The sequence below is a fragment of the Thunnus thynnus genome, chromosome 1 (assembly GCF_963924715.1).
Source record: "Thunnus thynnus chromosome 1, fThuThy2.1, whole genome shotgun sequence".
Taxonomy (NCBI): domain Eukaryota; kingdom Metazoa; phylum Chordata; class Actinopteri; order Scombriformes; family Scombridae; genus Thunnus; species Thunnus thynnus.
The window spans coordinates 38,252,685-38,268,851 of NC_089517.1; the positions used below are offsets into that span (position 1 = coordinate 38,252,685).

At 38.9% G+C, this 16,167-nt stretch overlaps 1 protein-coding gene across 2 annotated transcripts in view; it reads left to right on the forward strand.

Annotated features, from left to right (window-relative positions):
- Positions 1-16,167, forward strand: part of adamtsl3 (ADAMTS-like 3) — a 301,025-nt gene that overhangs the window by 245,492 nt on the left and 39,366 nt on the right. For both annotated transcript variants that reach the window (XM_067597526.1, XM_067597534.1), the window contains 3 exons: positions 4,956-5,699; positions 7,793-8,033; positions 14,685-14,812. In XM_067597526.1, the coding sequence (XP_067453627.1) occupies positions 4,956-5,699; positions 7,793-8,033; positions 14,685-14,812 (1,113 nt within the window). The remainder of the gene's footprint in view (positions 1-4,955; positions 5,700-7,792; positions 8,034-14,684; positions 14,813-16,167) is intronic.

Below are 16,167 nucleotides of genomic sequence, written 5' to 3' on the forward strand. Positions count from 1 at the left end.
AAAATTCCCTCTTTGTGTTACTGTCCTTCTTCCTCCTACTTCAGCACAAAAGACTGTCAGGGGAAACACAAAGAGTAGATTTTTTACTAAAAAGACACTTGATTTGTCCAACTCAGATCGCTGAAGCTTCGTATTCGCTTCATATTTAGATAACTTTTTTTGCAGAGAAAGACAACTGTGAATTTTGTCTCCCATCTCTTACATTGAAATTGTGTTAGAATGAGATCTTCTCACAGCCAGCATGGACAGGAGGAATGATTACAGTGACCAAAAACAGTTTAAATGTACATATGAGCATGTGAGTATTGTACTGAGTATTGACCAACTTGAAAAATTGTGAACCTATTCTTTAAGAATTGGGGGACAAAGTCCACAGTCCTCATTCTGTAGGTCTTAAGTTCTGCTGAAACTCATATGAGGTTTTTGGCAATTTCTTGCAGAGGCATACATCCCTGCATGTATGTTTGTTGCCAGGACAAAACACCAGCAATAAATCTATATGACTGCCAGCAGACGGTACCTGCTTGATTTGTCTAACTCAAATTGTTAAATCGTCATATTGGCTTCAGCTAAACTTGGAATGCATGTTTGCAATGACTGTGGATTTTGTCCCCCAATCTCTTACAGCATAATTGTGCTACAGAGGCACCACAAGAAATATTACAGTGTCTGTCATTGTACATATGGCATGTGAGTATAAGATAGACTTTAACAGCTTGGTATGTTTCAGAAGCCAGCAACTTTAATTGTTGTGTCACTGGTATTTGTCATCAACACTCTGCATATGAATTCTGGTCAGTAAACACTAGCTTTGGATAGTTTTGAACATATTGGCAGTGACCTTAAACTGGATGAATTCTTCTTTTCCCCTAGTCCTGCCTGCCTTTGCTGCCTCAAATCCAGGGCAGAAAAGACAAATACTGGCAAATGCTGTTTACTGCCTAGCCATAAACCTGAGATGAGATGTGATACAGCAAACCTCCCTCACTCTCTACCACTGCACACTACTTACACTTGCCAAATCCACTTGGTGTTGCTGTTGTAAATTCTGCTCAATCCAGTACCTCTCCACAGTCTTGCCCTGCTTAACCAGACTTTATATCAATACACCTTTTCAGGTAAAAGTAGTAAAAGTGAAAATACCTAAAAGTTTGCAGTGTGTCCACTTCACTGACATACTGATAGATACCAAAGCTGGTGGTCAGCAGGGCTGGAAATTACCTTGGATAGACTTAGTACATTTGGACCATCCATCCAGTAATAATCGCTATGGCCTTGAACTTCTCTCCTATTTTATAACCATGAAACCATAAACTGAGCAGCTTTTCTGACTTTATCTCACAACATGTTATTTGAGTTAATGATGTCAAATCTATTTGGCAATTCCCCCTTTAGCCCGGGAGTTCCAACAGAGGAAGGGAGGAAGGTCTTGTTTGCATTTTCTCATAGTCTAAGTATGACCATCAATCAGTGTGGTTTACAATCATCATTACTCACACCGACCCAAACTGCTTCTATTTGTCAGGAGTTATTCTATGTTATGCTTTTAGCTGACATATGGGACAGTGCACAAATAAAGGTGTCACAGTGCTTGGCTCACTTCCCTGCTCATGCTCTGTGGAATTCACTTAGCTCTCCTACTCAGTGTTAAATATAGTACAGCCTATATTGTAATAAATACATAAGGCCTCCTTGTTGACATAAAATATATACCACCTGGGCATAGGTCAGATAAATAATTCCCTGTTTGTACCCAGAGGTTCTGGGTAAGACCTCTAAAAGAACTGAGTCCTGTTATGCTCTCATCATTGTAAAATCTAATAATAGTTTCAATTAAAGTGAAACTATGTACTTTTGAACAGCAGCAAATGTGGCCAAAGGTAACAATTATAAGATAATGCTAAATGCTAAAACATAGCGTAACAGTAACACAAGTAGTGAAGAGTCATAAAGTCTGCAAACTGATATCAGTAACTGTACACAATGATATGTAACCTTGCTAACATTAGCTAACTAAGCTTATCTAAGCAATGAGCCAACACAAGCTACTGGTCATACCAAACCAATTAAGGCTGTAGCAGCAAAACCTCTGAGTGAATTGAACTGAACAAGGGTGTGCTTATTGGTTATGAATTTCACTTTTTTGTTTGTAAGACAGAGAACATGTTATTTCTTCATTCAAAAGTTACAGAGTCCCATTTTAAATCAACTCATTTTATCCTTAATTCAATGTAGTAAATCTGTCAGTTTCAAGTCAGGTCAACTTAAATTATCCGAACCATTTCAGAACTCATGATTAGGGGTGGATAACAGGTATCACAAAGCTGGCTGTCAACTAGATCATTCAATTCTGGGTTTTCCAGCTATGAAGAGGGGTTGTTACGAGCATAATATGATTTCACATGAAATGGTGATACCAATTACCTGCAGGAATATTCTGTTTCAGTGACAAAAAATCATATTCAATGAAGTGAAATGTAAATAATATAATCATACAACAGATTAAGAAGATGTAGAAAAATAGGCTAAGCTTAAAATACATGTCGGCATTATAATATATGATTTAGGTATAGAGTGGGTATGTTTTGCTTTTTACTTAGATGATAAACAAATTATTCTCAATATGTGCACATAAAAAGACTTAAAAGTAATGCTAGACTGTTTCTGCTACCAAAGCAAAGAGTGGAAAAGTAGTTAATGACTGATGAGGTCTATCGCACTGAAATGTTGGATTTATAATCTTGGGAGCTAATTAGTCTGGATTATTTCTCTAATAAAAGACAACAGCTTTCGTATTTATTTCCAGTTATCATCACACAGTTGTCTCATGTTATTCTGAGCTGCAGTGATGGAATCAGAGTTTAAAATCATCCACACTGTCAGCTGTCACACTGGGGATAAAATCAACTTTGCACAATTAAAATGCAGCTAAAATCATCATTATATGTTTAGTGTCGTAAACTATCTCATCACATATCACATCCCAGGATCTGTTGGAAGCTCTGTTTTACTGTTTCTCTTTTTTACTCGTCACTTTGTTGCAAACTCAGGACTTTTGTCCATGTCAGGATCCTCCTGTTGGAATGATGACTCTTTTTTTTCCAGTGATCTGATTGGTCAGTGGACACAGCGCTGACAGGTTTTGATCCGATCCTCTGAAGATAACCTGCTCTGGAGTAGGTTAGCTGTTCAGCATGAGTTGCCATGGTGATTTATCCCAGTTAAAAGTGAGCCAGCTTCATGATACTAAAAAACCTGAGTTAAGCCCAAAGATAGCCAGCTAACACACTAGTCTCGCTTTGTGGTACAGGCCCCAAGACAGCCTTTTTAAGCCAATGAACTCGGGGGAAATGTGTAAGGATCTTTTTTTAAAATTTTGAGTGCTTAATTTTTTTATTATTATTATTATTATTATTATTATTATTATATAAACTTTATTTATTTATATATTATATATATTTACTTAATAATAATAATAATAATAATAATAATAATAATAATAATAATAATAATAATAATAATATAGATAAGACATGTTGGAAATAAAACAGTGTGGTATTAATTAAATAAAGGCATTTCTAGTTTTGAGAAGTGATTAAAAGATGTCACTGATTCTGCAGCCTCCAATCTTCAGGCAGGGAGTTCCAGAGCTGAGGGGTCCTAAAAGCCAGTCACCTTTAGTCTTGAGCTGTGACTTAGGAACAGCCAGAAGGACAATGCCTGCTGGTCTGAGGCTATGCTCTGGGTTGGAGGGGAATAAAAACTCAACTTAGCTGGGCATTAAGTCATGAGGTGCTTTAAGGGAATTAGTAAAATTTTAAAACCAAATCTAAAACTAACTGGTAACCAGTGAAGAGAGGCTAAAACAGGAGTGATATGCTCCTCAGTTGATAAAAACATGACTGAATTACTTTTGTATCTTTCTTTTCAAATGTGAGGTCAGTTTTCTGGCTGCAGGTTATAATTAGATTATAACAACATACAGTATATATGAAATACTGTGAGATAAAGTAAGTTGATGTTTTCCATCTCAAAGCTTAGTAAAGTTACCTACTGAAGAGTTTTCTTTGTAAAGTCACAGATTTCATATTTATGGGTCTGTACTGATCCTAGTTTAAATATGGCTACTAGCAGTACAGCAAAAGGTGTAATGAGTAGTAATGAGTAGGCAGCTTGGCACTGAATCAAACCTTAACAACAACCTGCCTAACAGTTGATGGATAGGCTTAATTTCTTAAAGGAATAGTTTGAAATTCTTGAAAATCCACTTTTTCACTTTCTTTATGACCGGCAGAGGAAAACAGCTTGCCTGGCTCTGTCCATTGCTACACCAACAAACACCTCTAAAGCTAACTAATTAACACATTGTATATAATTTGTTTATTCTGAACACAAACAGAAATGTAAAATCAACAATTTGTGGTTTTAGGGGGAGTTGTGTGGTGAACTATTTCTTAGTTTGTCTAAATTCATTTCCTTAGTTCAGTTCTTGTTTGCTGACCTCGAGTGGTTTAACACTCGAGGTCAGCAAACCTCAGGTCAGCTGACCTCGAGTGGTTTAACACTCGAGGTCACCTTGTTGCAGTGATGTAGAAGCGTACCTCAGGGTGTGTCAGTACACTGTGACATCACTGTTGGTCACTGGTGTGGTGCAAGGTGCAACAGAGTTGAAACTTTCAACCAAAGAAGAAAGTGAAACACTGCTTTTCAGCCTGGTGTTAAATTACTCTTCATAGTGACTCGTTAAGTTTTACATTACTACATGTATCAAACAAATTAAACTATTTTAAGTCACTCAAATTTTTAAGGCAACTGGGTCATTTATATTTTTATGATGAAATAAAAATTAATCATTTTTTAAAATCGTTTTTCTTCTGTCACATTAAAGAATACAAACTTGAAAAACTATTTTCTGTATAAAAAAAACTTCTCTATTTCTGTATTTACTACAACAGAGCATAAGAAGGAGATGAGGCCCAAAGACACACAGAAGGTTCCAGTGAAGAACCAAGTCAAGCAGACAGTGAGGGATCCAACAAAGGCCAGAGGCTATAAGGAGGGGGTTAAACAGTGTCCGCATCTCATGGGTATGCACCGCATCTACATCCAGACACGTAAGGAGAAGCGCCTCCACCTGACCATCGGCGGCCACGCCTACCTCCTACCCAACACTTCCCTGGTCATCAAATGCCCCGTCAGACGGTTCCCCAAAGCCTACATCCGCTGGCTCAAAGATGGACGCCCTCTACCTAGCTCCAAACGCCTGGGTGTCACCAAATCTGGCTCTCTGAAGATCCACTTTCTGGGGGCAGAGGACATCGGGGTGTACAAGTGCATCACTGGACCTGCCTCGGACATTTTCACCCTCCAGCTGATAGGTAGTGACAGCAGATTAACGAGCAGAACACCTGCCGCCAGTCCCAGTCCCAACTGGGAGGAGATGCTGCCTAGCTGCCACAGCCATTACTCAAACCTAAAGTCCACCTGGCCTGGAGTCAGTGTGTCTCTGCTGCCCCCTGGTGCCCAGGAGGCCTACCTGCACCCGAGGGTAGAGGAGAGGCTGATTAATATCACCATGCAAGCCGACAGAAGAGAGATCCAGCAGGAGCAGGCCTCAGAGCTCATCTCCTCACTGCTTACCCACATGTCTACTGCACAGCTCTGGACCAGGCCTGCAGGAGGAGGAGGACAAGTTAAAGGTAATTATAACCCCACTACTCTTCTTATTCTCTGTAAGACAAACTCTTTGTCCAACACCCTTTCTGTGTCTGTCGTCTATTTCATGTCCACTTTGACGATTGTTTCTGTGATGAATTGCATATTTTGCTATGTGCTTATAGTAAGAAATTGTTAAATATGAAAAGATTATTTTAAAAAAAGGCTTTTGATAGAAATGCATTTTCACAAGTGATTTAAAAGATGATACTGATTTTGCAAATTTGAGTTTGTCAGACAGGTTGTTCAAACGGGTTAAGTCATGAATGCATTAAGAAGAACTGTATGCCACATTCAGTGATGTCCCATTCATTCTTATGAAAGTTGTTCACTGGGCTCATTGGCTGAAAAAGTTTCCTCACAATTCCACATTTTTGGGCCAACAGATCACATGCACTGGAGTTCTTTTTATTTATTCACTGTTTTACAGCCACCTCTCATTAACAAGATCCAAGATCCCCACTGACACAGACTCTTATCCCACCCTGTGGACGCTACACACCCCATTATCATAAAGTCATTATCCATTTTGCACATCTGTGAACCCTCCAGATCTAACTTGATGCGATAAATCAACTCTAATTTTTATATATTTATTCATATTTTTATATTCATATGTATTATTATTTGCACAATGCATATATAGGAGTTCAATCTTGGGGTCTTATTCATGAGTGAGGGTAAGATGGAGCATGAGGTTGACAGGCGGATCAGTGCAGCATCAGCAGTAATGTGGGCGTTGTACCAGACTGTTGTGAAGAAAGAGCTGAGTCAGAAGGCAAAGCTCTGAATTTACCCGTTGGTCTAGTTCCAACCCTCACTTATGGTCACAAGCTTTGGGGTAGTGACTGAAAGAATGAGATCGCAGATACAAGCAGTTGCCTGGGCTCAGTCTTAGAGATAGGGTGAGGAGCTTGGACATCCGGGGGGAGCTCAGACTAGAACTGCTGCTTCTTCGCATTGAAAGGAGCCAGCTTAGGTGGTTTGGGCACCTGATAAGGATGCCTCCTGGATGCCTTCTTGTGGAGGTGTTCGAGGCAAGTCCAACTGGTAGGAGACCCCGGGGCAGACCCAGAACACACTAGAGGGACTACGTATCTCTCCTGGCCTGGGAATGCCTCGGGATCCCCCAGGAGGAGCTGGAAGACATTGCCAAGGAGAAGGATGTCTGGGTTTCCTTACTTTCTTTAGTCTGATGCCACCAGATGACCTAGTCCCAGATAAGCGGTGGGAAATGGATGGACATTGCATATATTCATTATACTATGAACATTTGCATGTTCCATCTTTTTTAGATGCCATTCTTTTCATTTTTAACACAGCTATTTTCACTTTAAATACATACATATATTTTATATATTTTTATTGTAAATTTCGATTGTACATTTACGGTTACTTGACTTTTGCAGTGCTTGTATTTTCGTACAGCAAAAGCTCAGTCCCCTTTAGTCAACAGGGTCGTGCCTGATGATGTCAGACCATCTGCAGGTTGTTAAGGGCACAGTAAGAGATGCAGTCAAGGGCCAGGCCATGGATCCAATGACTGAATGTGTGTAATGTGAAAGGTGTCGCTCATAGTGACCAACAGAGAGTTATCACCAACTCTGGTGATAATATATAAATACATTTCTAGGAGAATGGGTTGACAACAGACAGACAAATGTGGAGACTAGCCCGTGAAGAAAGTGAAGCATTGAGCTGAAGAGATACTTTCTCAGGAGTTGTTGGAGACCAAATCAGGCTTAAAGAAGATTGAATACTGGACTTCACATTCATCACATGGAGACAAACATGACTCCAATTGAATGCTAATGTTGCTCTGTGTCTGCAGGATGTACTGCCCCCAAATGCTTAAAGGGGAGATTATAGGAAATCAGATGTTAGAGGTTAGTAACGTCAGTGAGAGCTAACTAACAGAGGGTGAAGTATACAGTATATGAGGGATAATACAGTGGGGGCTGAGAACCATCCAATGCTCCACGTCATCCATTACAATCATGGAATGTACAATTTGTCAAGTATTATCCCTTACATGATTACTTACTTACTCTAAATTTGTATCACATTTGTCCCACAGACAGGCTGCCTAACTGGTCAGAGCGCTCCTCATTGGAGACAGCCGGCAGTAAACCTGTGATCATCAGACAGCAGCAGACCCTTCCTATGACTTTTGAGAAGCATATCAACATCAGCATTGGGCACAGTGCCTTCCTCACCAATGCTACCCGATTACTGACCATACGCTGCCCTGCAGAGGGCTTCCCCTCTCCCAGGATCCTCTGGACCAAAGATGGAGCTGTGCTGCAGCACACTGACAGGTACCATACAGTGCTGTAGCTTTAATCAAACAAGTGTTTCACAAAGTTCTAATACCTCACACAACTTTGTCTCATATTTTGATCATGATATCATACATCAAATAATATTTTTGGCAGGGCGCGTACTGACATTGCTAAAATAATGAAAGAGTGTTGACAGACTATAAAGGCAGTGTTTGGATGGAAATATTTTCAGATAAATACACATCCACACAATGAAAACTGTGTCCAAATAAAAACTAAAATAAATGACTCTTGCCAAACCCCAGAGTGCATAGGTTAATCGAAACGCTTTTAATAAACCTAGTCATCCATATGGGTGGATTTGTATGAAACATCTAAAATGAAAGGACCACTGCAGCACTCACATCGCTCTTTGTTTGAGCTGTATTTTTCATCTTTTTCAGCATGTGAATACTCTAGCTTAGTAGAAAATGTTAATGAATCAGAGATCTGAGATTTATTTCCATGACGTCCTTGGATTGCTTCACTCCTGTTGTTTTTCCGTCTCTGGGTTAAGGTGACTTTCTGCCATGGAGGTCTTTTTTTTCCACTTTACTGGCACTGACGCACCAATGCAGTAAAACAGGTTTTTATGCTCTTCTGGAAATGATTAAACAACTTATGTCAAGTATATTCTGCTTTAATTCCAATGAAATGTGGGGTTTCATAACTTTCCATTAAAAATCATTTCATCATTATCAAATGCTAATAAATAGCAAAATAGAGTCCTGCTATATCTCTCTATATTATGTGTATATTATGTATTCAATTTTCATTCTTACCATTTACTTAAATTATTTTATTTTTCAGATATTCTCAGTCTGTTCATATTTAAAGCTAATATGTAACTATTCTGCATTAAAATGTCTTAAAACAACTAGACCTATGTAATATATTATGTTGAGTTGTGTACTTACATTATCCCAAATGTTTCCAACAATTTTCAAACCCAGAGAAATCCATAATTTTAATCAAGGTAATGGTTTCATTTGGTCGCCTGTCAATGGCGTCATACCCCCTCTATCAAAGAGTATATGTGCACAAGATGATCATCATGTTGTGCGCATGCATCAGTGGTATGGTTGTCCACCAAAGAATGTTGTCTACCAAAGAATATATGCACACAAGATAATATGGCGGTGTGGTGCTTGTCCACCAGAAGCTGTCATAAATTGACTTTTATTCGGTTTTAAACCCCACTGTTATGATAAACTTTTCTATATCTTGGTTGTTTTTAAGTATATCTTTTAACCGGATGAAAGATTTTAGTCATCGGACGTTGGATCTTAAGTTACCAGAGAAACAAGCTGAGTGAACATTAGCAGCAGCTTGGCTTCAGAGAACTTCCCTTTATGCTACTTTGTACTTCAACTTCAACATGGAAATACTGTACTTTTTACTCCACGATATTTATTTCACAGCTATAGTTACTAGCTAATTTTATGAAGCTTATGATCACTTTACAAAAAATGCATTGTTATAGATTATATTACACAACAGTATAAATTATTAAAAATGGCTGTACCTTGACAGCATTAAAATGCTGCTTACATATACATGTCAATGAATCAGTATTAATATTCCAGTTGTATATATGAAAAATATATAACTCTAAATTGGATCATTTTGCATTTTGATACTTTAAGTACATTTTCCTGCCAATACTTGTGTTCTTTTACTTAATTAACATTTAGAAAGCAGGATTTTTTACTTGTGATGGAGTACCTTGTCATTGTGGTTTTGCTACTTTTACTAGTACAAGTAAAAGATCTCAGTACTTCTTCCACTATCATTCATGGATTCACTGACACAGGATGACAGTTGCCAAAACTGTCTAATGGATGCATTCCCTGTCAGTGACTTAATGCTTGCTCCTCTTGGTTTCTTTGTATTAAGTCAGTGAAAACACAAACTAGACCAGAAATAAAAGGCAGTATATTTTTTCCTTCATCCAGACCAAATGAACCAAACTACAGATGTAAAGCACCTTAAACCCCTTGTGGAAAAAGGAACACTTCAAAAGTTCAGTGCAGGTATTTCAGGCTTTCTTTATAGCGTTGTGGTCACAGAGAACATCCATTCAGTTGAATGTGGACTAAGTCAGATTAAAGGCCAATATTGGCCAACAGGATATATCAGCAAAACAATATATTGTTCTAACTGTAATAGACAGTTTCACAGATCAGCATGTTCTTAGCCTGACTGGTTCCTCTGTTGGTTCCTCTTCCTTCAGGCAGGTTGAGTGTTGATATGGCAAAATGGGGAAAATAGAAGTGCAGACACAGCATGTTTTATATTTCTGTTAAATATTTGAAACAGGGGGCTCATGGGGTGAACCAGCAGATTTAAACAGTGTATCTGGGGTCATCAATTTCACTTCCTTAAATTTGTCCAGAATTGTTCAGATGAGCTGATGCACCATATTTCTGAGCTGTGATGATTATTTTTAACAGCCTGTGGATACAGTGCAGTGTATGGCATTTCCTGTGGCATACAAGTGAACTTCTATTGAGTTTCTGTCTCATTGACTAGCTGTGGTCCTATGAATATTGATGACCTTTTGAAAAGGCATTTAATGGGAGAAGAAAACCGACCACACACGCAGCCCTTTTGGGAACTTGCACTGTAATGGCATTGTCAACTAAAAATCAGAGCCCTACCTTTAAAAGAAGAAACTCTTATTTGTTCAACTCCCAGGTTTGAAGTGCACGTTGAGTTTGAGAGCTGCCGCTCTGGGGCTTTCTTTTGTGTAGGAGCAGGCAGTTGCATATGGAAGCCATCACCACTTTGCTCTAGGCGCTGTCAATCACACCATGACTGACTGGTGAGAGAGAGCGCTTTTTTTGCTCCGATACCTTGAACAACATGCCCTATTCTTGATTTATCCAAGCCGTCCCTGTTAACAGGCAGTGACAACCTCTGGACTGCGTGCTGTTATTATGTTACAAGTTCAAATCTGCTGAACTGTGCACAGCCTGGTTTGTCAGAATGCTGCTATATCAGGCTTAGCCAGTGCAGTATGTACTCTAAAGTGTACCAGTCACAAGTGTTTGATTCGTATCTTCACTGCGCTAAGCAAGATCTTGTAAAATCTATAAAAACATGCACCATTTCGATAGTTTAGAAAGACAGAAAAAACATCTGATTGACTGATTTTGTGTCTTTGCTTTGGTCTCCCCCATGGTATCAAATTCAAATGTAATGTCCTCACTTCAGTGTTAGCCCTCTTACAGCAGTCTAAAATTATAATTTTACATTCATCAGGAACACAGCTGGAGTAACCTGTTAGTTGGGACCCATGGCAAAAGTTATTCGACCCCTATTGATCCCTCCACCTCCCACCCTCTGTTTATTGTGTATGTGTATCCTGTTGCCTGCTAGCTCGCATTAAGTACAGTGTAACCAGTGCACTTCACATGGCAGCTTTATTAAACCCAGAGACCAACCAGTACTTTTGTGTGTCAGTAAGTTTGTTGTAATTGAATTAAACACAACCTACTTTAGAAATCTAAATAGGGCCACATCATTGGGTAATAACGCAGGACTCAACTTAGGTGAAATTGTACTAAACTGGTGCTCTCTGAAACAGACAATCTGACAATCACACCCACTTTATGCAGCATATAACCAGGTCTGCATAGGTGCAAAAGCAGGCAGGGTTTGAACTTCCTTTTTTTTATTTTTCAAACAAATTCCATCACTTTATTTTTCATGTGTGCAATCAAGTGCAACACCAGAAATGTCTTCAAGGAGAGACTGTCTGAAAGCATACGCTGTTTGTGTGATTAATTGTGTCGAGACTACAAAGACATGCAAAAGACAGAGTTCCTGGAGTGAGACCCGGGAGGCATCCCAGGAGGAGGAGTTTCACCCTGCCTTCCAGTTTCGACAATTGAAAAGAAAAATAGTAAAACAGCTTTGCCTTTAGACGTGGTCAATGAGTCAAACAAATGTTTTTTTCTTAAAGCATATTGAGACCTTAATGGTTTTTAACTTGCCTCTTCTGTGGCTTGTTTTTTCCTCAGATACAGTCTGGAATTTTGAGAAAGAGAGCCAGATAAAAAAGATCTATATCAGTGTCGTCTCTATGCACTCAGGTCAGGGATGTCTAGAGTAGACAAAGAATGGAAACAGGCCTGACTCCATCAGAAGTGAAAAAGTACATATTCTAAATCCAAGTCTGTCTTATTTACATACTTAATATTGTATGTAATATAATCTGGCTTCCCCAGTATGACAGGACTCATGAGATGCTGCCTGTAGCCACTGCTCCCAGCTGATAAAGAAACAGCTCTAATGCTAATTGCTAATGGAACCACAATGTCGTGTGTTAAAACGTGTTAAATGCACAAGATACTACATGTAAATAAGACAGCTTTGGAGTTGTTAGAAGATGTATTTTTTTCTACTTCTAATAGAGCTAGCCTAGCAGTTTTCCCTGTCATGGTGCACAGCTGGTCTAATCATGTCCTGGACCGATCTGTATGGATGCACAGAGATGAAATTGATATTGATCTTCTCATTTGATGCAGGGTAAGATGGCAAACAAACACATTTCCCAAAATGTCAGACTGCTCTTTTAATCTGACCATGAGAGAGAATCGTTAAGGAAGGAAGACAGACACCAATTCAAAGCCAAAGAGAGATTTGATTGACATTTACAGGACCCATGTGACTGTGGAGTAAAACACAACGTTCTATAGTTTTGCCCTTGACTCCCATTTTATCAAAGCCGTGTAGCTGTGGAGTGGACTGAGCACGATAACAGCTGAAGTTAGCTCTCTGCAACATGCTGTGCTGAAGCTGACCTTTTAAAAGAACTGTTATCAGATTTACTGAGGTCTGTTGCTTTCATTGAAGGGTGAACAGTTCACATCAGTATTACTTTGGAAAGAAAGTAGAGCAACTTTTTTTTCTTATATTGCTTTACTAACATTAGTGTTGGTATAAACATAAGAATAATTGTGATGGAGAAAATGTACCGACTATCTGCTCTACATACACAAGTCACTCAGCTGCACTGTATCTACGTACATCACTTTAAGCCCACAGTATTTCTGTTTAACCTGTACACTGACTCTATCCTGAGCTGGTTTCATGTTACAGGTGCAGTGTGATTTCCATTCATCCCAGCTCCACTACAGAGCCAAGCAGCTGCTGTTCCTGAGAATGTGACAGCACACTTTCAAAGCTCTAATGGTTTATATGTTCCCACCTTGGACCAATGTCCTACATATTCAACTCCACAGCTTCAGTGGCACTTCCTTGCCTTTTAAATGTTGCAGCACAGTAACACATTTTCTGTATCCAGGGGTTCTATTGCCAGAGATATAGCACCACATACAATGTCAGGCTTAGTGGTTTAAAGGGTCATTGATATTTATTACAAATTTGGTTTTATTTTTGTAGTTTTGGCCATAATTTTTATCGGTAATTATATTATTGTACTCACTAAGTTAATTGCTGAGAGAGAAAACACTGACTGCACAGCATTGTGAGTGAGTGACCTGCTGAGCTGCAAAATACATAAGCTGCAGCCAGCAGTTGAAATCAATGTGACAGCAAACATCAGTGAGTGAGTGACACAAACCGAGCTGCTTTTGTTTCAAAAACAGTTACTTTATGTCTATTTCAGTCACATTTTGTAATTGAACCACACCTCTAAATTGATGCTACCAGCTGCAAATTACAGTACTTTGTTCATGCTGAAGTTAAAGACAGTCTGTCTAAATCCTGTGCAGACTTTTCTGCCACAACACATCCACATTGATATCCTCTCTCTGTGGATATTATACAAAACACTATAGTGTACTTTAGAAAATATTATAGAAAACCAAAGGAAAGTATGGATGCAGGTTACATTTTCTTGCAGAACTGCAATGCAGAGCTATCAGCCGTTGAACATATCTAAATTGCTTAAGATATTAAATTTAATGCAGGCATATTGTAGTGTATGTATATTAAAAGCTGTGTTATGGAAGAAAAAAGGAATAAAATAGAGTAAAATGAATTCTGGATGAAAAGAAATTGGACAGCGAGTTAAGTTGAATAAAGTTACATTACACTAAAATATCCATTCAGAATTTGGGTCAAGCATTAGGCTTTGATCTTTTGTTTAGAGAAGTCTGTATTAGTGCGGTGGGCTCGCCCTGTGCAGGTTTGGATAGAAACCTTTGAGGTTAAAGCTCCAAAGAGATCCATAAAGCAGTGCATGGCTTTAACAGCCCAGACCTGACTCAAGATCACTGCTAACCTCAAACGTAATGATAAACCCCAACTGAGGAACTAAATCAACCAGTAATAACTCCTGTAGTATTTAATGAGCAATTAAATTGACTGACAAGTCTACAATCTAGCCAACAATCTAGTCTGCTAAAAAAATGTGTCTGTGGTTGAACATTTCGCAGTTATTGTCCATAAAAAGTCAAAACAGATTTCGACCTTGTTTTACCAAAAACATAGCTCCATCTTATAATATTGATAATTTGGTTACAACACTTCTAAGCATCCCACATGGTTTATTCTTTCTCTTTTATTCAAAAGCTTTAAGGAACAAAAAAAGTGTGATGTGAGCAGCATTTTAGGTTTTGATTCACAGCTGGAAAGAGCTGGGTAGTAAAAATACATGTTTACTCTCTCTGTCTGCAGGGTGTCATGGGATATCTCGGGAGGACTCCACATCTTGCAGCCCAGAGCGTCTGACAGAGGCCAGTACAAGTGCACAGTTGCCAACACATATGGCTCAGACTCTGAGACATCTCAGCTACTGGTGGCAGGTGCGCCCTTTGATTTCAATACATTAATCTCAAGTCTCATTATTATGTACACCTTCCTTATCTGCAGTTTAATAATACTGTCACTGTAATACTGTCATTCTAAATATGTTTAGAATAACATACACTTACCCAACATTAAGTTCAAGTGCATTTATATTGCACCATTTCATGCAATAAATAACAATACTTATTGGCAATCCACACCAGCATTTTTTTACATCTGTTACTCATCTGTCTCCTGGAAAAGATACACTTCCCATTTTATCAAAACTATGAATCCACACTGAGAGACACGCGTCACCATGCAACACACTTGTCTTTAAACTTTTTCTTACAGATTATTTTTGGCAATTATTTTATTTGACAGTTGAAAGTGCAGAGAGACAGGAAACATGGGAGAGAGGGGTATTACTTGCAACAAGAGCCCAGAGCCAGAATTTTTTAAATCTTCGAGTCTATTTTCTCTGGCAGGCTTAATGAAGCACAATCTATTGTACAAAGCCATTCAAATCTCACAAACGTCCCAGTGTGAGCTTATTAACTTTATCTCTTAATCGTATTCTTAATCAAGGCCCAAACTTTCGCAATGAGCTTTTTGGCTTTACTATAATCATATGTATATTTTTTGTCCAGTAACTTTCTGACTCAGCCTGGTGAAGACAGTTTGTCCACCTTCTGGAGCTGTTTCTGAGGACAGTGATGTCCTAATGTAGGTCAGAGCTGATTGCACTGAAAAGGACGATTCAGTAGCACTTAGGCATTGCTGACATTTCTACTCTAATGTGGATTCCCAGTAAAAGTCTTTGTGAGGTTGTACTCAGGCACAGTGGTACTTTGAACTAAATGTTAATGTTAGCATGCTAACATGCTCACAATGACAATGCTAACATGCAGAAGATTAGCAGGTAATGTTAACCATGTTCGCATCTTAAGTTTGGTTATCATACTAAAAGTTGTTAATTAGCACTAAAGTACAGCTGAGGCTGATGGCAATGTCATTAGTTCTATTTGACACAGGCTCCATCCTCCACTGGACTCTATGATGAATTTGGTTCATTCCATTTCGCATGGAGTGTCAGAGCTAGCCAGTGGTGCATAACACACACACACACACAGATGTTGCCCCTGTTGTGGCCACTGTTACTGCTTTGTCATGAGGCAGGATGAACAACATACCTCTCTGGCTGAATGTGTGGAGTCAAGTTGAATTATCTCTTTGTCAGGGAGAAATACACCTGACACATACTTATCCCAGAGTGAGCTAAGTGCATGTGTGGCATGTCTTTCCTAATCGATATCTACACAGGAGACAAGGAGAATTGAACACAATAATGCAAAGCCTGCTGCTGTGTTCA